A 23,883-nucleotide genomic window follows, 5' to 3' on the forward strand; every position below is an offset into this window, starting at 1 on the left:
TCTCTGTTCTTGGAAGGTAAGGGTTTTCTGTGCTTCCGTTTTCCCAGCCCTAAAATGGGTGCATTGTAGAAGGCTGGTCCACAGATTAGGCCACTAGCTGAGGAGCTGGAAGACCCAGGTCCCTGCTCTGTCACAAACTTGCTGTTGGAACCCGGGCAAGTCATAGCCTCTTTCTGGCAATCTGCGATCTCTAACCTAAGGATACTACGTCCCAAAGGGCTTGGGAGGATACAGCCACACGGCACAGGGGGATGCTTTGTGCTCGACCGATGGAAGGCTGGGCTGGCACACTGTGTAGCCAAGCTAGAAGCGTGCTGCCAGTGCTAACCCTGTAACCTGCTGTGGTTCTGAATTGCCCAAACAGGGCCAGCTGGTCCCGCAAAGGATTCTGGGCAGGGTCATCTGTGACATGACAGCCGTGATGCTTCAGAGCTGCTTCCTTCGACACGGAAGAAGGAACTTTGCTCCAGTAAGAACCCAGCATCACCCGGAAAGCTTGTCCTGCCCATTGCCAAGGGTCCTGCCCCCAGTCTACATCAACAGCGCACAGCTGCTCACCGAATCCAAGCGGGAGCGCAGGGCCAGGAAGGCGGGTGATCAGCTCCTGCGCTCAGAGCCAGCTTTGAGCGTAGGGCACCCAGCAAACCGACACGTGCCTGGAAATCTGGCCCTTTTGTACGTGCCGTCTGGGAGCAGATCGACCCTGAAAATCTGGGCTGCAGGGCCCAAAACTTACTGTCAGTGGAACTAGCAGTGGAGGGTGCCCAAAACAGGCAGGGCCGGCAGGGTAGGCACCCCAAGCCCCAGGCTTTGAGGGGCCCTGCTGCAGCTGCCCCAGCAGTCCGACGGCTGGGATGATGCCCCATATTGATGTTAGCCCGTGGGCCCAGAGCAGCCTGGGGATTATCCGGGGGCCCGGCCTGGGGCAGCAGCGGGGGTCGGTGGTGGGAGGTGCGGGAAGCGGAGGGACAGGGCGGCTGCTCTGCAGCTAGCTCCCAGGGAGGTCACTGCTTCGCTGCGGGCGCAGGCTGGGGTGAGGACAGGAGCCCCCCAGGGAGCGGGGCTTGCCCCAGGCCCGCGGCCCCAAGGAAGGCAGCGCTGGGGTCAGGCTTTAATCGATGACTGGGCAGCTGGGACTCAAGCCATTTTTGTACCTGCAGAAGGCTGGGAGCTGCCAAGCCCAGAGGGCCGGGACGAGCAGAGCCGGCTGAGGCGGGCCCGGGCTCTCAGCCGGGGGCGCTGCCCAGGGCACGCGGGGGGGAAGATGAGGCCAGAGGAGATGCGTGGGGGGCCTCCCTCCCTCTCTCCCGTCTTTCTGGGTGCACCTCGCTCCCACTGCACCCCAGACCCCCGCCCCCCGCGGGCTCCGGAGCAGACGGGTGGGGAAGGGCTGGCTCTGCGCCGGGAGCAGGACCCCAGCCCTGCCCCACGCAGCCCGTGGGGTGGAGGAAGCTCCGGGGGTGGGAGTCCAGCCGCCCACCCGTGTGCAGGGGTCGGGCCGGCCGGAGGACCTGGGGGGATGGAGGAGCCCCCGCCCCCCGGCGCTCCCCGCCCTCCGGGGGAACCGCGTCCCCCAACAGCCGAGCGGGGGGCCGGGCCCAGCCCCAGGCGCTGCGCCAGTCCTGGGGGCGGGGCGGGGCGGGGCGGCGGGCGGCGCTGGCGGGGAGCGGCCGGGCCGGGCCGGGCCGGGCTCTGCGGCTTTAAGAGGCGGTGCCGGGCGCCGGGGGCGGGGCGGGGCTCTGCGACGGAGCGAGGCAGCCGCAGCGGGCTCGCACCTCCACCTGCCGCGCCGCGCCGAGCCCGGCCGCCGGGCGGGGCCAGCACAGGACGGGTCCGGCCCGGGCCGCCCCGCCGCCCGCCATGGGCTTCCTGCACCAGCTGCACCTCCTGCTCTGGAAGAACGTGACGCTGAAGCGCCGGAGCCCGGTAAGCCGGGCCGGGCCGGGGGCGGCCTGGTGCCGGCTGCTCCCCGCTTGGCCCCTGCCCTGGCGCGCCCGAGCCCGCGGCAGCCCTTCCGGGGACCCCGCAGGCCGCCAGCCGGGGAGCGTCACCCCGGGCCCCTCCCCCTGGTCGCCGGGCGGTTTTCTCTTTTTCCCTCCTCCCCCCCGCCGCCTCCGGCCTCTGAGCGTGGGACCCGGGACCCAGCCCCCACCCCGGTTCGGGGTAGCGCTCCGCTGGCGCGGCGCGGCGCGGCTCCGCTGGGCTCGGCTCTGCGGGGGCAGTGGCTGGCCCGGCGCTGGGTGCAGCGGGAGTCCTGGGGAGAGGCTGCTCCCGGGGCCTGGCCCTTTAACACACCTGTGTGCAGGAGCAGCGCTTGGGCCCCTCACCTGTGTGCCAGGTCTCCCGGGTTCCCCCAGGAAGGGGCACTGCAGCGCTGGCCCAGGACAGCTGGGCTGGAGTCGTGTGCTCGCCCAGATCTGCAGCTTTGTCATCCTCTCTCCCCTGCCCCCAGCTCCCTGAGCAGGACTGGACGCCCAGGTTCACCCTGCTTCTATCAAGCTCCATTTTTATCATCCCGGTGGATGTGGCTGTTAGGGGAGCTCTCTCTCACAAGCGGTTCCTACCCCTGTGCTGGAAATAGGTTTCCAAATCCTATGTGGGTCAGCTGCAGCTCTCCAGAGTACCACATGGGGAAGGCACTTTCCTGCTTCTGGGTGCTTGGCAGGTCGAGAGAAATTTAAGGTGGCCAGAGGGATCCCCTGGCAGCCTGTCTGCTCCCTGAGCCCAAGGGCTTTGGGGAGGAAGAGTCTCTTGTATCTAATCTCTAAGCAGGGGAGGCTAGAGAAAAGACACCGAACCTACAAGAGGATGAAGAAACCTGCCTTATAGTTGGGGTCTTGCCAAATTCATGGTCCACTTTGATCAATTTTATAACTGTAGGATTTTAAAAATGGTAAATCTCATGATTGCAGCTATTCAGGGCTGTAACTGTGGGGTTCTTGATCCAAAAAGGAGTTGTGTGTGAGGCACGAGGTTATTATATGGAGGTCGTGGTACGGCTACTCTAAAAGTTCTGCACAGCTGCTGGCAGTAGCATTGCTTTCTGAGCTGGGCATCTGGAGAGCAGCGGCTGCTGGCCAGAAACCCAGCACTGAAGGCAGAGTTAGTGTCAGCAGCAGCACAGAAGTGAGGATGGCCCGGTGTGTACTGCCATCCTTACTGCTGCGCTGCTGTCTGCAGAGTAGGGCTGTTAATCAGCAGCTGCTGTTCTCTGGCCACCCAGCTCTGAAAGCAGCAGTGCAGAAATAAGGGTGGCGAGGGCATGGTACTGCTGCTCTTCCTTCTGCAATGGTGCTGCCTTTAGAGGTGGGCACCCCGCCAGCGTTACAATGCCTGCTGTCCAGTTGCCCAGCTCTGAAGAGCGCAGAAGCAAGCGTGCAATAAAACTTTACAATCCCCCTTCAACTCTTGGGTCTGGACTCCGGTGTGAGAGATGTGGGCCTTTCTCCTCTGTGAAATCTGTATAGAACAGGGTCAGGCCAGCTTTCACAGTCTGTGCTGCCTTTTCTACGGGCGTGAATTTGGCAGGGCCCACCGCACCATGGTTGATGCAGGGAGCTTAATCTGCTTAGCTAAACGCAGGGGGGTGAAGGGGCGAATTGATCTGTCTGCACAGATCTTCCTGGGGAGCAGATGTTACCACTGGCCTCTGCAATCCCCCAGGGAAAGGTGCACGCGCTGTAGTGTCTGCAGGCTGCTTTTGCGCAGCTTCAACTTGAAAATGAGATGTAAATTTTTAATGTTAAGAGCGATTACCCATCGAACGCTTTACCGAGGGCCCCGGTGGGTTCGGCAATAGCTGACAACTGTCCTATCGAGACAGGTTAGCAAAGCATCCCTCTGCTCTAGGAATTAGGGGGAGCAGGTCTCTGGCCAGTGTTTTGCAGCCTGTCGGGCCAGCTGACCTCATCGGTCCCTTCTGGCCTTGGAACCTGTGATGATTATTACTGATGTTTAACCTCTTCCCTTTCCCCACCTGCTTGTGGCTGGTTGGTTGGGAAGAAATTCGGCGGTGGCCAAGTACATTCCGTGGGTTGCACAGAGCTCTTTCCACCATGCGAGCTGCAATGGGCATTGATTTAACGAAGAATTATGCGCATAGTAATTGATGCAGAATGCGCTTGCGGGTTCCTAAGCAGAGGAAGTTTCTTCCTGGGTGATCTGGCGACAGGCCTGGGGCCGCATTCAGTGCAGGGGAAGATGAGGGAGCTGTGCAGGCGAATAGTCCTTCCAGGCCAGTGGGGAAAGCTGCATGGACAGAGCCCTGGGAACAGGCAGGGCTGGGCATGGGGCCACTGGCAGTCTGACTAGTCTGAGCTGAAGGCTAGCTAGCGACAGCTTCAGAGGCATGGGGCTGGTATTTTTCTCCTCCCCCACATGTAATGCAGACCCGATCCTGCCACCTTTGCTCACGTTGGCCATCTTCTCGGGTTTGTGCAGTATTGGGCTTTATGTCGTCAAGGTATCTGCAGCGCCTGCATCCCTGGCCGCCCAGCTGGGACTTGCTCGTGAAGCGGGGAGAGATCAGGCAAGGCCACTTTTCCCCCTCCACTGCCCAAGTCCTTCTGTCTGCAACCCACTGGTCTTACCCTGGGGTCGCAGCGCCCAGCTGAGTCAGGCTGTTGCTTTACTGAGCTGTGCTGCCGGTCATGCTGGGTGGGTTCTTGGAAGGTGATGGGAACCTGGCGCTGAGGGTGAAGAAGGGAGCAGGTGAATATGCTGGGCGGTTTGGCTTTCTCCGGCTTCTTGCCCCTGGCTCAGCTGCCCTGGAGGAGGAGCAGAGGCTGGTGGCTCATGCCTCGCGAGGCGGTGGCAGGAGCTGCTGTTCTCCTGGCACAGGGTCTGCCCTGCCCTTTGGAGTAAGGGATGTGGTGGCTCCAGCTGCTACGCGACCTCCGAGCCCCTGTTCAGGGGTGTGGCAGCGCCTCCGGCTCGAAGCAGGCTCCAGCGATGGGTTTCTGCACCCCCTCTGTGCAGCCTGTGGCCAGCCGCTGGCCCCGCTCGACCTGCCTCCCCCAGGAGTCTCCTGTTGGCGGAGGGGTGTTCTGCTCGCTTGCCAAAGAGGGTCAATAGGTGGCCTGGGGAGCTGAGCCCTGGGGCGGGGCAGTGCTGCAGCGGATGCAGGTGCAATCAGACCCTCCTGGGTAGCTCCCCACTCCACTGCCCCAGGCGAGGGTGGGGAGCAGGGAGCTCAGTGTGGTGCGCGAGACAGGGCGAGTGGTGGCACTGAGGGTGGCAGCTGCAGGGGCGGCGGGAGCCAGGGTTGTGTGTCACAGCAGCATCGGGGTACCTGTCTCTGTGCAGCCTGTTGGGCCGGTACTGGGCACAATGTGAGCATCTCTCCTGCCACTCCCGTTCCCACTGCTGGGCTGGCTTCACCCCTGGCTCTGACTTGTGCGCTCCCTGCCTGCCCTGTGCATCACTGCTCCGTGTGGCTCAGGCTTCTTGCCTTGGGTGACTGGCCCCCCTTCTCTCTGCACCTGTGCAAGAGCTGGCTCCTCCCTGAGGGCTGGGCTGAGGGGGTGAGCCAGGCGCCAGGGTAGAGCGGGCCAGGCTGGTTGCAGCAGCCCCACTGTGCCCCTCCTGTTCACTAAATAACCAGCGAACCTCCCGCACTTGAGGTCTGAACTTGTGCCCTGCCAGGCAAAGATATGCCCCTGATGTGGGTTTCAGGCTTGGGCTAGGCCCTGATGTGGACAAAGGGGCAGCTGAATGCGTGTAAGTTCCCTCTGCCCTGCACTCAGGCTCTCTCCTCTTTCTGAGTGCAGGAACTGGTCATAGTGCCTGGGGTTGGGAGCCCCCTGTGCTGCCACTCAGCTCTGATTGCTGTGCAGAGAGTATCTGGCTCATGTGCTCTCCTGCCTGGGGCGTGTGGCCCTCAGGGTTGCTCTGCGAAGCTCAGACAAACTGGCTGCCCTGCACTATGCTCTCCAAGCTGCAGTAGTGTCTGGGTGCATGTCGCTAAGGACTGGTGAAGAGAGGGGACTGAGAGAGCTGTGGGAGATGGGTAGGGGGTTGGCCGTGGCCTTCACAATGTGGCCAGCAAGGCAGAGCAGGTGATATCCCTGCTGTCTGCCAGCCTCCTGGAACGGCAGCCAGGGTGGTCTTGCACCCGCAGAGGTGCGGACGTGTGTGGAGTCGAAAAACCCCGTGAAGAAGATGGTGATCTTGGGAGTCGGAGCGGGGCTATGTTCCTGGCTCCGCCACTACCTTTCCTGGTGGCCTTGGGCAAATCACTCCTTGCCCTGTGCTTCGGTTTCCCTTTCACCTGCCTTGTGTATTCTGTCTGTGGGCAGGAGCCGCCTCTCACAGGTCTGTACATCCCCTGTCCAGCAGAGCCCTGAGCTCAGCTGGGGTCTCAACGTTGCTGTGACGCAAATTGCCAGCTGTGGGCAGCGCTCACCGAGGGTCTGAGCATCTCCCTTTCCCAGCCCTGCCAGGGTGTTGGCAGGTGCCCCTGATGTCTGGAAATGAGCTGGTTTGTCATTGGCTCCCTCTGGGGATGTCTGCTGGGGCGGGTGACCCCACTTACCTCACCCCACCCTAGGTAACAGGCTGCCGTACCAGGCAGGGGAGGCCAGATCTGGATCTGAACGAGGGGTGAGTTGCACAGGGCGTGACAGTGACTCTGGAGTTGGTCAAAGTTCTGTAGGGACAGGGCGGCTCCTCCACTGGCTTTGTGCAAACATCTGATGGGTGCCATAGGACGTCACTAGCACTTGGCCGGCTGCTGGCTGTCCCCCCTCCCGTCCTGGCTCCTCCTGCCCAGCTCACCTGGCAAAGGCGGAAGGCAAAACGCCGCCTGCTACTGCAGGCCCTGAGGCAAGGGGCTGGCGGGAGCGGGTGGCAGCTGTGTGCCCGACAAGGGGCAAGCCCAGGGGCACTGAGCTCCCCACCCCACTCCCTTATAGCCGTGCACAGGGGCGGAGCAGTGCGGCTGTGGCTCTTCAAAGGGTCCCAGAGTTCCTGCTGCCACCAGTGCCAATGTAGTAGGGGTGGTGGCTGGCGCTCTGGGTCCAGGCTGACTGCCCCCCGTTGGTGGGCCTGGTCTGCGGCATCGGGCTGATGCGTCGGCAGGAAGGGGCGCTTTGCGTAGGACGCAGCAGTGACCGTCAGGGAAAGCTGGAGTGTCTCGATGCATTGTGTTAAGGTGGCTTTTTGCCCCACGGGGCCTTTGCGGGACTCCCCTCCAGGGGCTGCATCAGGACGGGGTTTGACTCTAGAAATTCCCTGGGAGAGGCTGTAGCTGACTGGAGACCCCTGCAGCGCTCCCTGTCAGTAGCACTGCCCTGACGCGTCGCTGGGATGGCGAGCTCCATTTAAACTGCTCCCTTTTGGGCCTGAGAAGGCCCCTGAACAAACCAAACCCAACTCTGCAGCCCCTGCCACAGTTGTACAGCTCAGGGATTGGAGTCTCTGGGGTCTGCTTAGGTCACTTGGACTCTTCTTTCAGCCAGCACCTTCTCGTGCGCCCTGCGGTGCCGAAGAGACGGGCTGTGGCTGGCTTGGGCGCCTGTGCAGTTTGGATTACAGGGTAGCCTGAATGCAGGACTTCCTGAGATTAGTGTAACACCCAGTCTGGCGAGCACTGCAACCTCACTGGAGTTCCTTCCGGCACCTGGCAAGCTGGTCTGGCCTGGGCAGTAAATGGGCCTTTGGGGAAGAGGTGCCGGGTTTTTCATCCACACTGGAGACTGCTTCCTGGCTTCAAGTGCCCAGCGGAGCTCCAGCCGCCTGAGTGGAGAGAACAAACCCTGGAGTAAACAAAAGCCTTCCCAGCTCCTGCCAGGTTCCTGCTAATGTCCAGGGATCTCCCAGGTTGTTTCTGGGCATCTCTGCCTCCTCATCTCCCTCGCTTGCTGTGTTCTCTTCCCTCCTTGGCTCGGTTGCTGGGGAGGCAACAGTGTGACAGATGGGTGTGCTCTCAGCAGCCGGAAGTACTTGGTCTTTCCTGGCACTCTGGGCTACAGTGGAACTCTCTTGTTCAGGGAGTTGAGGATGTGGGGCAAAGTGGGGTGGTGCAGCTACGAAAGGGTTAACCAGACGTGGGTCCCTTGGGTGCATGTGCTTTTGGGGCTTTTGGACTTTGTAATGGAAAATAAACCGGGGTAGTGGTAGGGGGGAGATGGCTGCTGTGCCGGGTTCTGAAACGGGCTGTTCCTGGTGGCAACAGCATCCTATTGAGGACATCTTGGAAGCTGTGTTTTCCTCTTGTGCTGCTGCGGTCACAGATGGCGTCAGTAATGGGCTTGCTGGAAACGCTGCCCGGTGTCTGGGTTTTTCCAGTTGGTCGATTCTCTGCATCTGGCAGCACTCTGGGCAGCCTCTTCCGACGGGCTCAGAGCACTGACTGAGGGCTGGGTTTGCCAGAGAACTGCAGGCACTGGGCCATGGGCTGGGGTTTCCAGTCTGGCTTGGAGTGTGCCCTTAACACCTGAAAGTGGTTCTGAGCAATCCCGAGAGCGCCTGTGGCCCAAGGCCTGTAGTGATGCCCCTGTTCCTCTGGCACAGTCAGTCTGTCCAGGTCGCCAAAGGATGTGCCCAGGAGGGGAGTGCCTGTATGCAAACAGCGTGCAGGGCAGCAGTAAGAGTCAGGAGGACCTGTTAGACGCTGCCTCAGCCAGAAGTGGGAATCTCCAAAAGTGAGCCCGTTTAAGAAGGAGGGGGAAGGCTGATTTGAATCCTTCGAATGGTGTAGTGTGCTGCTAAGGAGCAGGAGACGTGCCCCTGAGCCACAGTGGAGAATTTCTCTGGGATGTTTGAGTGCTGGCTTTTGCCTCAGTTTCCCTGATATGCGGGATTGTTGCCCAGTGAGTGGAAGGGGGCTGTTTGCTCTCAGGGCAGGCTGAGGCGTGTGGGTGTTGTCTAGCTGTCTGCACGGTAGTCTCCAGAGCCAGGGAGTAGCCGAGAAGACCATGGCAAATCCGTTTGCACCTAGTGACCAGTACCCCAGAGGGACCTGCCTCTGCCTGAGGAAGCTGAACCGCAGCCCTCCAGCTTGGGAGCAAAGCACAGGAGGGTTCTGAGGGGCTCGGAGCTGGCTGCTAGAAAGGAAGGAGACGAACTCGCCAAGGAGAAGACAGGCAGAACTTGACCCAAGGGATTTGCTGCACCTTGGCTGTGCTCTGGGCTACCAGAATGGGTGATGCATGAACACCTCTGTCTCTTGACTCCCCCAGGACGTCCCATGCTGCGTTCCAGTTAGTGACTCAGCCCCACTGTGCTGACAGAGCTGTATGAGGTCCCAGCAAGTGCTCGCTGAGGTGCAGTAATCCCTAAGGGCCTGTCTTGGACTCACTGAACGGAGCTCCCCATGTAGAGCAAGGTGCCATAGTCCTCTAGGTTCGGTCTGACAGGGCGGTGAAGCTGCGTGGCTTACCCTGCCTAGCGGAAGAGCGCGCTCCCTCTGGGGCCTAGCTCACGAAAGGGGCTCCTCCTAGAAGCCCTTCCTACACTGGGGCCGTAGCATCGGCCCTGTGGGTCAGTGACCACCTCCAGTCTGTTCAAGTCAGAAAACTTCCACCTGTAGGTGGGGCTGCTCCAGTTTGCAAAGTCCCTCCCCATCTTCAAGATAGAGTGTGTGGATGCGGTCACCTCATCAAAAAAAAAAAGTCTCTTGACACTGGAAAAAGTTCAGCAAAGGGCAACAAAAGTGACTCGGGATTTGGAAGGGCTGCCCTGAGCGGGAAGATTGGAAAGCCTGGGGCTTGTCTCAGCTGGAAGGAGATTGTAGGGGTGTGGGTAGAGGTCAATAAAATTGTGACTGGTGTTGAAGGTTCAGGAAAACTTATTTGCTTGCTCCCATAACATGAGAACTAGGCCCCGCATGTGAAACTAATAGGCAGCAGGTTTAAAACAAAGAAGTATTTCTCCATGCAGCGCTTAGGTCACCCGTGGAACTTCTTGCCCTAGGCCGATGTGAAAACTAGGCCTTTAACAGGGTTCAAAAAGTTGCCAGATAGTCCCAGAAGACGGATCCCTCAATGGCTATTAGCTGGGATGGTGCCCTTGGCCTCAGTCAGCCAGAAGCTGGGGATGAATGACAGGAGGGATCGCTTGATTGCCTGTCCTGGGACGCCTGGCACTGGCCACTGTCTGAAGACCAGATCCTGGGCTAGATGGGCCTTTGGTCTGACCCAGCACAGCCATTGCTAGGTTCTTCAGTGCCTCACTGAGCAGTGCACAGGGCATTCTGCATCCTGTCTTCCCTCTCACCACTAGAGAAAGTGGAGCTGCCCGCTTCTGCGTGGGTAAAACCAGCCCACGGTGGGGTGAGAGCTCCCTGCTGGCTGACAGGCACGCAGGAGGTCTAGGGGAAACCTTAACATGCCACTGCAGGTACTCTAGGGAATGGAACATCCTGCCTGGCTGAACTCCAGTAGGGAATTCCTGGCCCGCTGTTCTGGGACTGGGCCAGAGGTGCGTCCTGGGGCCAATGGGGCAGGTGGCAGTGCCGTTGGAACAATTTCCTGTCCTACGTGGCAGATTTACAAAGTTGGGGCCAAAGCCCGGGGGTCATGTCCATCTGTGGAAACATGCAATAGAAAAATGTCTGCATCTTTTCCACCAGTTAAAAACGTATCACTTTGCTCAGTTGAGCTGGGTGGCTTTGCTTGTGGGGTTTTTGCTTGTACTTCCCATGCTGTAGCTAATGCAGATTTTAGAAAGATTTCATTCCGATACAATTCTGGCGAAATATCAGATCTGACTCGAGATGGCTCGGAATTCTCGACCGGCAGGGAACATGGCATTTTTGGCTTTTGGTTCCAAACTGGAATGAAAACAAATGTCAAGATGTTGGAATTTCCCAGGGATGGAAACGCGGTTTCCTAGTGGCTTGGTCCTCCAGTGTGGCTGCTTAAAGGCTACGAAGAGCAGGAGGCCATGACAGTGGTTTGTGTGTGTCATTGGAGTTTTTGCTCTTTCCTCGGCAACTGCAAACCAGGGGTTTCGTTGTGCTCTGCTATAGCAAGCCTTGGCAGCTGCTGCCAGGGCCTCGGGACATCCCAGCTGTGCCACTGACTTTCTCCTGGGCTGTTCCCAACTTACCCTTTCTCTATGCTTCAGTGTTCCCAGCCAACTTGGTCTTGCCTAGGGCCAGAGACTGCCTCGTGTTCTCTGTACAGCACCTAGCACCAGGCGGCCTCAAGGCCTCCAGTTGCACTGCTGCTAAGCTTCAGAGTAGCAGGATTGGGCCCTGAAAGCAGGTTCTGCTGCCTGTAGCTTATCAGTGACCCAGGCCAGCTCTGCAGCCCAGTTCCCTCGCCTGGTGAGCTGCGGGAGCAGAGGGGTCAGCAGCCTGACCTGGCGCAGCACCCCCCAGACTTCTCTCCTGTCCATGCAGCAGGTAGCTTGGATCTGCCAGTGGCCTGGTAATTCCTTTCCAACTAGGTCAGTGGGGAGTGGGGGAGAGGTCTAGCAGCCCAGGCTAACGCCAGTGAGCAGCTGCTCCCGCTCTGGTCGGAGCTCGCGCACAGGCTCTGCGCTGACTGCCTGGGATGTCATGGGGCACCGGCAGCTGGAACCGGGGTGGGGAGGGGGGCTGGGCATGCCAACGCCCTCGCTGGTGTGCGTTGCCCCTGCAGGCTTGGCCAGCCTGGAGCAAGGGAGGCGGTTGTTCGTTGGCGCTAATGTAGCCCCAGTGAGGGGCCCCGTGGCTCTGAGTCCTGTGGGAAGGAGCAGGAAGGCAGATCCTGGCTCCGAAAGCTGCCCCTGGCCCGCGACTGTGGCTGTTGTACCACGTGGGGACTGCTGCGTCTGACGTGCCATCGGCCCAGCCGGGGGCGGGCTTCCCTTCCCATGCTGGGCAGCCGTTTGTCACCGCCTATGGCAGGCGCAGCCCTTGGTGTGAGAGCCCAGGGGTGTCGTCTCGTCCAACCTAGCACCTCCCCTGGGAGGAAGAGGACGGGCTAGGGATGGGGAAGCAGAGGCCCAGCATGGCAGCAGCTTGTCGCAGGCCAGTTAAGAGCCAGGGGTAGGGTCAGGAGCCCGAGGCTGGCGCTGCTGGGAGCGGCATTTGCTGTGATACGCGCGCAGTCGAAACCCGTGTCCTGAACCCGCTTCCCATGCAGAACGGGCGGGGGACTTGCTCCAGGCCGGTAAGCCAGTGGCAGATGCCAGGAATGGAGCCTTGCTTTACCCACAAGGCCTTGGGCCTGTAAGGGACTGAGTCTCGCTCTGCCACAGCTCCAAGGTGCTGGAATGTCCATCCCCTACCCATCTCCCTTCTGCCCCTCCTCAGGCTGTTCTCCCTCCGCCCCCTTCTGGGGCGCATTCAGCAGGTTGGGCACGGGGCGGACAGGGCCCCCATGTGGCTGGAGTTGGAAGAAGTTGGGCGAGAGCAGCTGGATGGGAGAGGAGCAGTGTGTCCCGCGAAGACCCAGGGAGGTAGGATGGCCCGGGGGGAAAAGGGACGTCTGTGCTTTGTCCACGTTGCAGCTGCCAGGGGTTTGGGTAATGGTCCCTGCTTGCTGCATGAGCCTGGGGCTTTATTTCCACAGGCCACAGCAAAGGGCAGCATCCTTCCCCACGCTGCTGGCCCTGGAGCCTCAGGCTGGGTCGCAGCCACTTCTGCCCAGCAGGTGACTGACAGCCGCGGGCAGCGTACCCAACTTGGCCGAGGGCTCGGGGAGGGAAGGAGGCACCGCTGAGGTCCCCGGCTCGCCCTCGTGTGTCCGAACTGAGCATCGTCTCACCTGCCCCCGTTCCAGCCTGTGGCAAGTCGGTCAAGGCCACGTTGCCGTTCCCACCGGGGCTGGGTAGCGGGAGCGAAGGATACAGCAGCTGCACGTGGGCAGCGCTTGGGGTGCCTGGCTCTGTTCACGCCGTGTGTTCAGCGTGTGCTAAGCCAGGAGAGCGCAAGGCCCACACCTCTGCACAGCTGGGAGTGGTGTAGCCTGCAGCCTAGGTTTCCGCAGCGTGATCCTGTCCTGCCACTTGTGCGCGGAGGAGGGTGTGACCAGGGCGTGGCAACCAACAGAGCAAGAACAGCCAGGTTTGTCTTTCAAATTTGGTAAAACCAGAATTCGGGAGGCGCAGGGCATGTGAACAGGCGCCAGTCCCAAAGAAATAACTTCCAGCCATGCTTTCTCCCCGCCCCCGGATTGAGAAGCGCACACCCACTGCTTGTGGCGCAATACGTGTTTGTGTTTGCCTCCAAATCCCCAGCTGTGGGAGTCATGTGAATTGGTACAAACATCTTGTCTGTTTCTAGCCCTTGCGGTTGTGGGGAAGAAGCTGGAAGTGATGGACTGGAACATGATGATCCGGAGCCAGGCTGCTGGTTGGGGGTGTGCCTGTGGGACAGGGCTCTCCAGACCGCCGGGGATTATGAAGGGGCTGAGGGCAGCGGTGGAAGCCCAGAGGGTGGCACCGCTCCTCACCTCTTCGGAGGTGCTAGGCCCTCTTGTGCCCAGCTTCCTGCTGTGTCTGTGTAGCGCTGATGCAGCTGGGAAGTAAGGGGGGATGGTGAGGGGAGGTCAGGGAGGCAGGGGAACGTGTTCCTGCTGCATTTGGCATTTTGCAGGCTTGCAAGTGGAGTAACTTTAGGCTGGGGAATGTTGCTGGAGAAGCAGCTCTACCCCCACCCCCACCCCCCCAGGACACATCCCCTAGGGGATGCGTCTTCCATCAGCTGACATGGGGGCTGTTTCTGTTCTCTCCAGGGGTGGGATTTGGCCCTAGGGGAACAGCAAATGGGTGTCGATGTCCAAGGCAGTGCCTCTTGGCATTACGGCAATTAGTACAAGTCCTGTGTTGTGGTAACCTCCAGGCGCCCCAGCTCCGGCTCAGGACCTCGTTGTGCTAGGTCCTGTACAAACACAGAACAAGGAGACTGAACTTCCAGCCCAGGCTTCTGGGCTCAATGGCGAAGGGGCACAGGAGAGCATATGAACAGGGAATGGGCTATGCAGATGGGGCTCTTAGTTGTAGTTCGGCAGGTGCAAAGATAGCATGGACACACTCTGGGTTGTGTGTGGGTAAAGCTGCTGCATCTGCCTGTGGGTTCCGGACCACCTTCCCAGATCCAAACCCGGAGGATCTGGGGTGAGCAGGGCTCCTTGCCAGGGGCCTAGTAAGAGAGGTGGCTCCATGGCAATGCAAGTGTCGTGCAGCATCTTGAGGGTCTGGTGGCTGGCCCTCCCGATCTTGGGGTGGGGGGTCCACTGCCATGCAGTTGGGCTGGTGGGGGCTGGGGCTAACACCCCAGGGCTGTCCACCTGCAGGGCAGACCCAGGACTCGAAGTGAGGAGTGTTTCATTCAGGCTCTTGTTGTGCTGCTCCCCGTTGGTTTAGGGGTGCTCTAGCAGTGTTCTCTGTCGGCTGGGTTCCCCAGGCGTAGCCTGCTTGTGGGCCCTTCCCGGGGGCGGAAGAGGAGTCCCCAGGCTGTGCTCAGCTGGGAGGCAGGGATGAGCCGGTTCACTGCCCGGTCCCTCTGCATCGAAGGCTACGCCGCCTGCGTCTGTTTGGAGACTGGGTACAGTGGGGAGGGCAAAAGCCTCTGCAGAGGCCACTCTGCAAATTTTGGTCTGGGTCATGGGCTGGCTCGGGGCTTCCTGGAATGGGCGGGGCCTTGGCCAAGTGGGGCGGGGCTGGGGGGGACAGTGAGGGTGTGAAAGAGAAACACTTGGTGTGAGCCAGACTTCGTGGCACAGATTAGTGTGTGTGCGGCACAGTGTGCGCTGGCTGCCCTGGGTAAGTTTTGGAGCGATGTCCCCTCTGTTTCTCTAAGGGAAAATCTGTTCTGTCTCCCCCTCCTCCGCTCTGTGCTCCAGAGTGAGTCACTGACCAGCTGCTGCGTGTCTCTCCCGCTCTCTGTGACCCTGCTCTGCAGAGGTGGGGTACAGGGCAGGGCACCTCCCTGATTTCGGTACTATCCACCTCCACCCCATCCCCTCTGCGCAGCCAACAGAGAATCCCAGGAGCAGCTCAGCCACACGTGGAACAAGCTGTGGAGGGGAGGGGGTGCTGAACACATGCTGCTGGCTGTAAGTACACATGCACTGCTCATCAGCTGGGTGAGCCAGAGAGAAATGATTGTGAGCTGGATCTGGCCCCTGGGGCTGATTTAGCCAGCCCTTGGGTTACGTCCACCAGCATCCTGAGGCCGAGTCAGAGGAGGGCCTTGGCCAGCAGCGAGGTGGGGCTGTGGGGCAAGCCTTGGAAGGGTATAAACTGTTCAGGAAGGATAGAGGGGAGAAAAGCAGGGTGAGGTGCACTCTGCAAGGGAGCAGTATGGTTGCTCGGAGCTCCATTGTATAGAGGGCGAAAAGCCAGCTGAGGGTCTTTGGGCTAAGCTTAGAAGCAGGAGCAACAGAGGCGATGTTTGGTGTGTGTATGGACGCCAGATCAGTAGATGATTTCTTCAGACAGCTAAGACGAGCTTCCAAATCACAGCAATGAGAAGGGCTTCTACAGGCATGTTGACAATACGAGGATTATCAGGGAGGGTGTGGGGCTGTTACTGGATGAGGGAGGTAACCTGGTGACAGATGACTGATATGGGAAAGGCTGAAGTACTCAGTGCTTTTTTGCTTCAGTCTTCAGGGACGAGGTTGGCTCCCTGACTACAGCACTAGGCAATGCAGTATGGGAAGGAGGTGGGCAGCCCTCGGTGGGGAAAGAACCGGTTAAGAACTGTGTAGAAAAGCTAGATGCACACAAATTCATGGGTCTGGGTTTAATGCATCCGAGGGCACTGAGGGAATTTACAGATGATGTTTGTGATGGAGTTCTGGGGTCCCCCAAGCTCTGCACCCTGTCCACAGGCAGGAGAGTCTCTCGCTTAGCAGGAGAACAGCGGGTTTATTAGCCGACAGGACACAGCATCGTACAGAGGAGTCAGTACAGCAGGCAGAGACAGCCAGTCCCATCCATGTTGGGGAGAGGAGGCCCCGAGGGGCCCCCAGAGCCGGGGCCTTGCCCCCTCCTTTGTCTTTCTCTCCCTCAGCCCAGACTAACTGCTTCCAACTCCCAGTTCCAATTCAAACCCCTCAGGCTCTACCTCCTCCTTTGTCTGCAGTACAAAGGTGTTACCTGGTTGCCAGGGTTACCCTCAGCAGGAGCCCCACACCCTCTGTGAGCCACTCACACACACACACAGGTATCCCCCACTCCATCACATCTCTCCCCCCTTCCAGACCGAACTGAGCGGGGTCACTCAGCCAGTGACCTGGGGAAGTTTGGGGCCCTCCCCTCGTGATTGGGCATCGGCTGCACCCTCAGTGCTCCCCTTGATGTGCACCACCTCCATGTCATAATCCTGCTGGGGGAGGCTCCAACTCAGGAGCTTGGTATTGGCCCTTTTCATGTGATGCAGCCGGGCAAGTCCCTTTAGTTCCCTCAAGTTGGTCGGTCTCCCTGCTTCTGTCTCTGGTCCATCAGCCACGTTCTCAAATCGGGCAGGCAGAGCCCATACAGATGCTGCAGCACCAACAGATCAAATAGTTCTTTTCTGGTCTGGGCCCTGCCCTGTCTGACCACCAGCCCATACAGCTGCTCCGGCCAATGTTTGGAATTCAGTTACAGTCCAGTAAAGGAAGGTACAAATGCTTCCACCCTTGGCATTTAGCCAGACCACCAAAATGGTTTGTGTGCCTCAGTTTCCCCTTCCATGCCACACAATAGGTTTGGAATGTTCCTCCTCATGTGCGAGGTTGCAAGACTAGTTACAGGGAACAATGGTGACATTTCAGAGTTACAGACTCCTTCAACATACAACTCATGCTTCTACATCAATGTCATCATGTCACATGGCTCTTTCCAAACCTTCAGTACATGGTACAATTCTACAGCTTTTGGTAGCAGCACCCCTTGGTTACAGCAGTCAGCGTGAGTAACAGAACAAACCCATTTCAACTGTACATTTACGTTGCTCTTTGGTAGACCACAACCTTTGTGCAACATCCTTGAGAATCTGGTATTTTGGGGATAAATGGCTGAGGCCTTTCTTAGCACCATCAAGTTCTAATCTTCTCTCTTGCCCCCTAGGGTGGAAATTTGATCTCTCTGGCTGTGCCCTCCCTTCTAACAAGAGCTGGGCCATTGATGATCTCAGGGAGACTTCCCGCTCCCAGCCAGCCTGGAAATTTGCAAACCAAACTGGTTTCTAAAAGTTGTTTTGTGAGTCCCAGACGCAGAATCCACATGGAGGAATCCCTGTTTATCCCTTATCGGCCCACCAGGACCACAGCTCCTTTGTCCTTCCCCCTCCAACTACTGCCTCCCCATGGAATTAGAAGTGGAGTCCAGTATAAGAATATAAGTGTTTCCACCATCTGGAGATGGGGAATTGCTGGCCCTCTCCTGCATCCTACAGAGACTGACTGTGCAGCTGTTTTACTTGGTTTTCACAGGGCTGCTCACACTACCTGATAGTGTTCACTTTACTTGCATCAACTTCCAATTCCTGAGAAACTTTTACCCTGCCTGCTTTGGACCCTTGCAGAGCACAGCCAGTGGTTTCACACTCAGGCAGGTCCTGGCCATCAGGAGCTGAAACAAACTTCTCCCCAGGCAAAGGGTTGCTCTGGTGCTTACAGACAAGCACCTTTCCTGTTCACTCTCCTCCACCTCACTTCCATTTTCTGCAGTCCCCACAGACGGGTCAGGAAAAGTTTCAGGGAAATTCTTTTCCTCAAGAGCTCCCCCAAACAACAACTCACCCCTGTCTGGCTCCACAGGGGCACTGCTCCCTTGAGCCACAACCAGCTCCTGGGTTTCACCTACACCCAGGATTACTTCTGGCCCATCAGGCAGATTCCCATGTAATCCCCCTCCAGGCAGACAGCCAGTACCACCAGACAGAAGGTCAGGGTCCCTTTCCTCCCTTCTGCTACCAGCTCCTTTATCTTCATCAGTCAGCGTAACTCCATTGCCCGTCTGTTCTTGTGTCCTGGTGAGAGGATGACTCTGGTAGGACAGAGTCCTCTCACCCCCTCCCAGTAACACCTCAGCATCAGGCAAAGAACAAGTACCAGAATCGTCTGGTCTCTGGGATTCCCTGATGATACTAACTGGATTAGACCAAGTTAAAGCATCATCCCCCCTGAGAGACACAGAGGCAGGCCCACTTCCCATCTGGGCTTCAGCTGCCCTCAGATCCAGCTCTGGGATCTTGGCTCCATCTCGAGCCCCCACAGGCTCAGGCAAAGGATTGATTCATTTCCCAGAAGCAGAAGCACTTTTCTTGCACCAAGGACCAGTGTCCTTAGCAGGGACACCACTGCCCATCCCAGAGCCATTCCCTCTGTTCCAGCCCCCATGGCTGGGTTTAGGCACACCTGGAATGCTTTTTCCTGGTGGTTCCTTCTCCAGCCACCCCAGGCTGGTGAATCTTCCTCAGACAATGGGCTGTTTCCTCATTGGCACCTTTTCCAAATGCAGGCTCTGCTCTCTCCCCAGGCTGCTGCTGTTTAACACAGACAGACAATGGGAGACACTTTCTCCTTTCTCCCAGCCCCCCGGCTGGTCTCCACACACACACACAAGGTGGAGCAGCTTCTCTCAGAGACAACTTGCCATTTCCAGTGGACAAGCTGCTTTCCTGCACAGACACACAGGCACCTTCCTCAGCCCAGGCCTGGAAAACTCTCCGCAGGTCTGTCTTGGCCACTAGTAGATGATGGGTTGGAATCGCTCCTTCCCTCCTTGAGCTGCAGCAGGCCACTCGGTTCAGAGCTCCAGGCAGTCCAGGCTTCCCTGCCCCGATCCGGGCTCACCTCTGCAGGATTTTCCTTAACCCTCAGCTCTGTCACTGCACATCCACACTGCCTTGTCCAGCTTCTTTAATCTCAATTCAGTTTCCAGGTGCTGCCACTTCACAGCGGAGTTGCTCAGCGTGGTTGCAGGCTCTCAGGCTGATGCCCTCTGCACCCCACGATTCCTGGAAGAATCCCTTCAGTGTGCCAGGCTCCTTGCGGGTCACAAGCTGCCCAGGGTTAGGCCGTAGGCCCCTCCGCCCTCTGGGACCAACTCCAACAGACTCCCAGCGGAACCCCTTCTTCAGTGTGACACTCGCTCTCAGGGACCATGGGCACACTGTCTTGGGAAGACTTATTCAGCGTCAGCCTCCTCAGGGGTCACTTGTTCCTGGGGGTTGGGCTCTCGGCCCCTCCACCTTCTGGGACCGACTCCAACAGATTCCCAGGAGTAACGCCTCCTTGGGTGTGACACCCCCTCTCGAGGACCACGACCGCAGTTGCTTGGGTTTGGCCGCAGGCCCCTCCGCCTTGGGGAACTGCACCTCACTGCCCTTCAGCACACCTGGGTCTCGCAGGCCCCACTTCTTCCGGGGCCCCGGTCACTTACTGCTGGATGCTCCATCCTCGGGGTGCAGAACATCCCACTTCTGACACCAGTGTGATGGAGTTCTGGGGTCCCCCAAGCTCTGCACCCTGTCCACAGGCAGGAGAGTCTCTCACTTAGCAGGAGAACAGCGGGTTTATTAGCCGACAGGACACAGCATCGTACAGAGGAGTCAGTGCAGCAGGCAGAGACAGCCAGTCCCATCCATGTTGGGGAGAGGAGGCCCCGAGGGGCCCCCAGAGCCGGGGCCTTGCCCCCTCCTTTGTCTTTCTCTCCCTCAGCCCAGACTAACTGCTTCCAACTCCCAGTTCCAATTCAAACCCCTCAGGCTCTACCTCCTCCTTTGTCTGCAGTACAAAGGTGTTACCTGGTTGCCAGGGTTACCCTCAGCAGGAGCCCCACACCCTCTGTGAGCCACTCACACACACACACAGGTATCCCCCACTCCATCACAATGTTGCAGGGCCTTTGCACTGTTATCTTTGAAAACTCATGGAGATCAGAAGTCCTGGTTGATTGGAAAAAGGCGAATGTAGTGCCCATGTCTAAAAAAGGAAAGAAGGACAATCCAGGGAACTATAGATGGGTCAGCCTTATCTCAGTCTCCAGAAAAATCATGGAGGGGATCCTCAAGGAACCCATTTTGCACATGTGGAAGAGGGGAAAGTGGTCAAGAGTAGCTAACAGGGATTCACCAAGGGCAAGTCCTGCCTGACCAATCTGATTAGCCTCTCTGATGAGGTAACTGGCTCTGGACATGGGGATGTCAATGTCAGTGGATGTGATATACCTTGACTTTGGCAAAGCCTTTGGTACCATGTCCCATACCATTCTTGCCCAGAAGTTAAGGAAGTATGAATTGGATACATGGACTGTAAGATGGATAGAAAGCTGGCTTGATGGTCGGGGCCCAACAGGTAACAATGAATGGCTCAATGTCTGGTTGACAGCCAGTGCTCCAAGGAACTGTTCTAGGGCCAGTATTGTCCTGCATGAGGGGATGGATCGCACTCGCAACAAATATGCAGGTGACCCTCAGCTAGGGGGGAAGTGGATACACTGGAGGGTGGGGACAGGGTCCAGAGTGACTCGGATAAATTTGGAGGATTGGCCCAAAAGAAATCTGAGGTTCAACAAGAAGTGCAGTGTCCTGCACTTGGGATGGAAGAATCCCAAGCACTGTTACATGCTGGGTGCTGACTGGCTCAGCAGCAGTGCAGCAGAAAAGGACCTGTGGATTACGGTGGATGAGAGGCTGGATATGAGTCAAGTGTGTCCCTATTGGCCAAGAAGGCTAATGGCATATTAGAGTGATTAGGAGGAGCGTTTCCAGCAGATCTAGAGAAGTTATTTCCCTCTCTTCAGCACAGGTGAGGCCTTATCTGTAGTATTGCATCTAGTTCTGGGCCCCCCAGTATAGAAAGGATGTAGATGCATTGGGGAGGGTCCAGAAGAGGGCAATAAAAATAAGGGGGCTGGAGCACATGACGTGTGCGGAGAGGCTGAGAGATATTTGGGCTTATTTAGTTTGCAGAAGAAGACTTAGGGGTGATTTTAATAGCAGCCTTCAGCTTCCTGAAGGGGAGCTCTGAAGAGGATGGAGAGAAGCCGTTGTCAGTGGTGACAGATGGTAGAACAAGAGCAATGGTGTGAAATTAGAGGGAGAGGTGTAGGTTGGATATTTGGAAAAACTACTTCCCCAGGAGGGTGGTGAAGCACTGGAATGCGTTACCAAGAGAGGTGATGGAACCTCTATCCCTAGAGGTTTCCAAGTTCCACCTCGATACAGTCGTGGCTGAGATGATTTGGTTCGGGTTGAGCCTGGTTTGGGCAGGGGCTGGACTCAATGACCACCTGAGGTCCCTTCCAGCCCTAGGATTCTGTGATTCTAAGTTGGCTCTGCTCTGAGGCCAACCCCAGGGCACTCCATGGGTTTCGTGGCGGATTCACGTGAATGCGAACGGTTCGTTCCTCTCTTGCTGCGTCTGGCTCAGCGGCACTGGTCCGTGGGGCTGCTCTGTGCTTCGGTTAACCTGTGGTGGTGTCAGTCCCTTAATGGCATGTGCTTGGCCATTGCCCTACCTTGCAATGGAGTTGTGCAAGCTGAGGCTTGGCAGCAGCTGCCTGGACGCGCTGCTCTGCTAAGCTCTCTGCAGTGGGCAGGTGCGTCCATCCTGTCTTGCTGTGTGGGCCAGAACCCTCCTGGCAGTGTCCCCTCCAGCCTGTTTGCTTATGGCTTGAGCCCTAAGCCCATGGAAACAACTGCACCAGAGACACCACTGCCCCAGAGAGCCTCCCCCCCCTCACAACCCCACGCAGGAGCTACTGCAGAGCTCTCGCAGAGCCAGCCACACCCCCGTTCTGTTCCCTTGGTGTCACTTGGAAACCGTTGTGAAAGGGGGGGGCCCTGCCTAGCAACCTGGCAGCTCACGCTACACCTGCCTCTCATTTCCTCCCCTTGCCTTGGCAACGCTGCTGTGGTTACCATGGCAATGCAGCAAGGTGAGGCCTCGCCTGTCACTTGTGCAGCAAGGAAGCCAAGCAGAGGCCGAGTGAGGGGGAAGTGCCTGGCATGGCCCCCCGCTCTGGCGGGGAAGTGGAGGGCACCACCCTGTCCAGGACTCGCCCAGCCCCTTGGGAAGCTGGGCATGGGCGAGCCCTGGACTCTGGAAGAGGGGGTGTCCCATGTGCTCAGCCAGGCCCGCGCGTCGCCATACTCGGAGGAAGGGAGATGGCTGGCGGGGGCTGAGGGTGGCCCTGCTCCCTGCCCGTCCCCGCCCACGCTGAGTGACCAGAGAAGCAGTGGGGCATCGGGCTGGGACTCGACATGGAGGCTCCTTCCCTAGGACAAAGCCCCAGCCGTGAAGCTCTTCACCTTGGCCCTGGGCAGTGATTCCCAGCCTCTCGCCCTCCACCCACACCCCCTGCCCTGGGCCGCTGCCACCCCTCAGTCACTGCCCACACCCCCGGGCACCCTGCGGGACCCCTCGCTTGTCCTGGGCTTCAGTTGTGCCCTGGGTGCCCCGCTTGAGGCCAGTGGCTCAGAGTGGGGAAGTGGGGGAAGAGCTGCATGCATGCGTGTGAGAGAAGGTGGGGGAAGAGCTGCCGTGCGTGTTGCGGGGGGGGGGGGGAAGAGCTGCATGCATGCGTGTGAGAGAAGGGGGGGGAAGAGCTGCCGTGCGTGTGTGCGCACACGTGCCGTGGTGCACATCGGGAAGCTTATTCTGCCCATGGAGGGCACGCCCGTGAGAGGTCCCTTTTAACTGTGACGACAAGGGGGCTGCTGGTCAGGAGTGAGGGGCACCAGCAGAACTTGCGCAGCTTCTCCTAACGCCATACCTGGATCTAGCCACACCTGTCCCCAACCCCTCCCCCTCCCCCTCCCCCAAGAAACTGTGTCCGGTGCCCTGTCTCCTCTGAATGTGCCCCCCCGCGCCCTGGCCCATCAGTTTGTGGAGGCTTGTTGTGCTCTAGAGCAGAGCAGGGTGAAGCCAAGCCGCTTGGCTTCAGGAGCGTTCCACCTGCCCTTCCCCCAGGGGCACTGGGGGCTGCTGCACCCCTGGCTGGAGGTGGTTCCCAGCCATGCAGGTTTGTAGGCTGGGTCAGTGGCTCCCAGCACCCCGCTGTATGCATTGTTGCAGCCCCTGCCTGTGCTAGTGGAAGGGATGTCCGTGGGGGCTGGGCTGGAGGGCAGGGGACTGAGCACCTGGGGCGTCCTGCACTAATGCAGGTGCCAGATTTCGAGCCCCTGCTTGTCTTTTGCTTCTCTCTTAAAGAGCAAATGACGTGTTCTCAAAATCCCACAACAGCCCCACGCGGCCGGCACACTGGGCCCAGTGTGTGCCAGGCAGGGCTGGCAAAGGGGACAGACCCTGAATGTTTGGTAGCAACAGAGGGGTGATTATGAGACGGCGTAAACAAGGGAGGAGGGAAAGAACAAAGGCGTTAGGCTAAGCAGGGGAAACAATTGAGAGTGGGAGCGACCAGAGGGGAGAGCTGGGCCCTTGGGGTGGGGGTGGACAAGGAGCAGCCCCAGGGAGTTGGAGAGGTTGCACGTGCCCTGCTCTGGAGTTCCAGGTTTGCACTGACTCCTCGTGCAGCTGTACTGCTTGGATTCCCAGCTTGCTGACACCACCCGTCCCAGCTTTGTCCTACTGACCTGCATAATCTCCCTCCCCAGCTCTGTGCTCTCCCCTGTACTCGGTTCTTCCCTAGGTTTCTGACGACCCCTCTCTTTTCTTCCCATTGTGCTGGGACTAACGGGGTGTGTAGTGCTGGGCTGCCTGGGCACTGCTGCGGCAGCTGCAAACTGCTCCAGTGAGAACTCCAGCTGCTGGCTGGCTGGCACCTCCCTCGCCCCTGCCAGGGCTGAGCGCCCTGGGCATGGTCGAGAAGGACGCTTGCTGTGAACGCTTCTGGGCTTCCATGGCATCTCTGGCTGGTGCTGCACTTGGTGTGTGGACCACGTGGGAGGAGTTAGGAGGGAGTTTTGAACTGTTGTGCTCTCTGTCTTCTGCAGCAGTGCAGGGTCTGCCTGCCCCCTGTTGTAAAGCAGAGCAGCACCAGGGCTGCTCTAAC

At 58.7% G+C, this 23,883-nt stretch overlaps 1 protein-coding gene across 2 annotated transcripts in view; it reads left to right on the top strand.

Moving 5' to 3' along the window:
* The first annotated feature begins 1,794 nt into the window (after nucleotides 1–1,794).
* ABCA2 (ATP binding cassette subfamily A member 2) overlaps nucleotides 1,795–23,883 on the top strand; it is a 90,286-nt gene continuing 68,197 nt past the window's right edge. For both annotated transcript variants that reach the window (XM_075015082.1, XM_075015083.1), the window contains exon 1: nucleotides 1,795–1,926. In XM_075015082.1, coding sequence (XP_074871183.1) covers nucleotides 1,861–1,926 — 66 coding nt within the window. In that variant the 5' untranslated portion in view covers nucleotides 1,795–1,860. The remainder of the gene's footprint in view (nucleotides 1,927–23,883) is intronic.

The sequence above is a fragment of the Carettochelys insculpta genome, chromosome 21 (genome assembly GCF_033958435.1).
Source record: "Carettochelys insculpta isolate YL-2023 chromosome 21, ASM3395843v1, whole genome shotgun sequence".
NCBI lineage: Eukaryota > Metazoa > Chordata > Testudines > Carettochelyidae > Carettochelys > Carettochelys insculpta.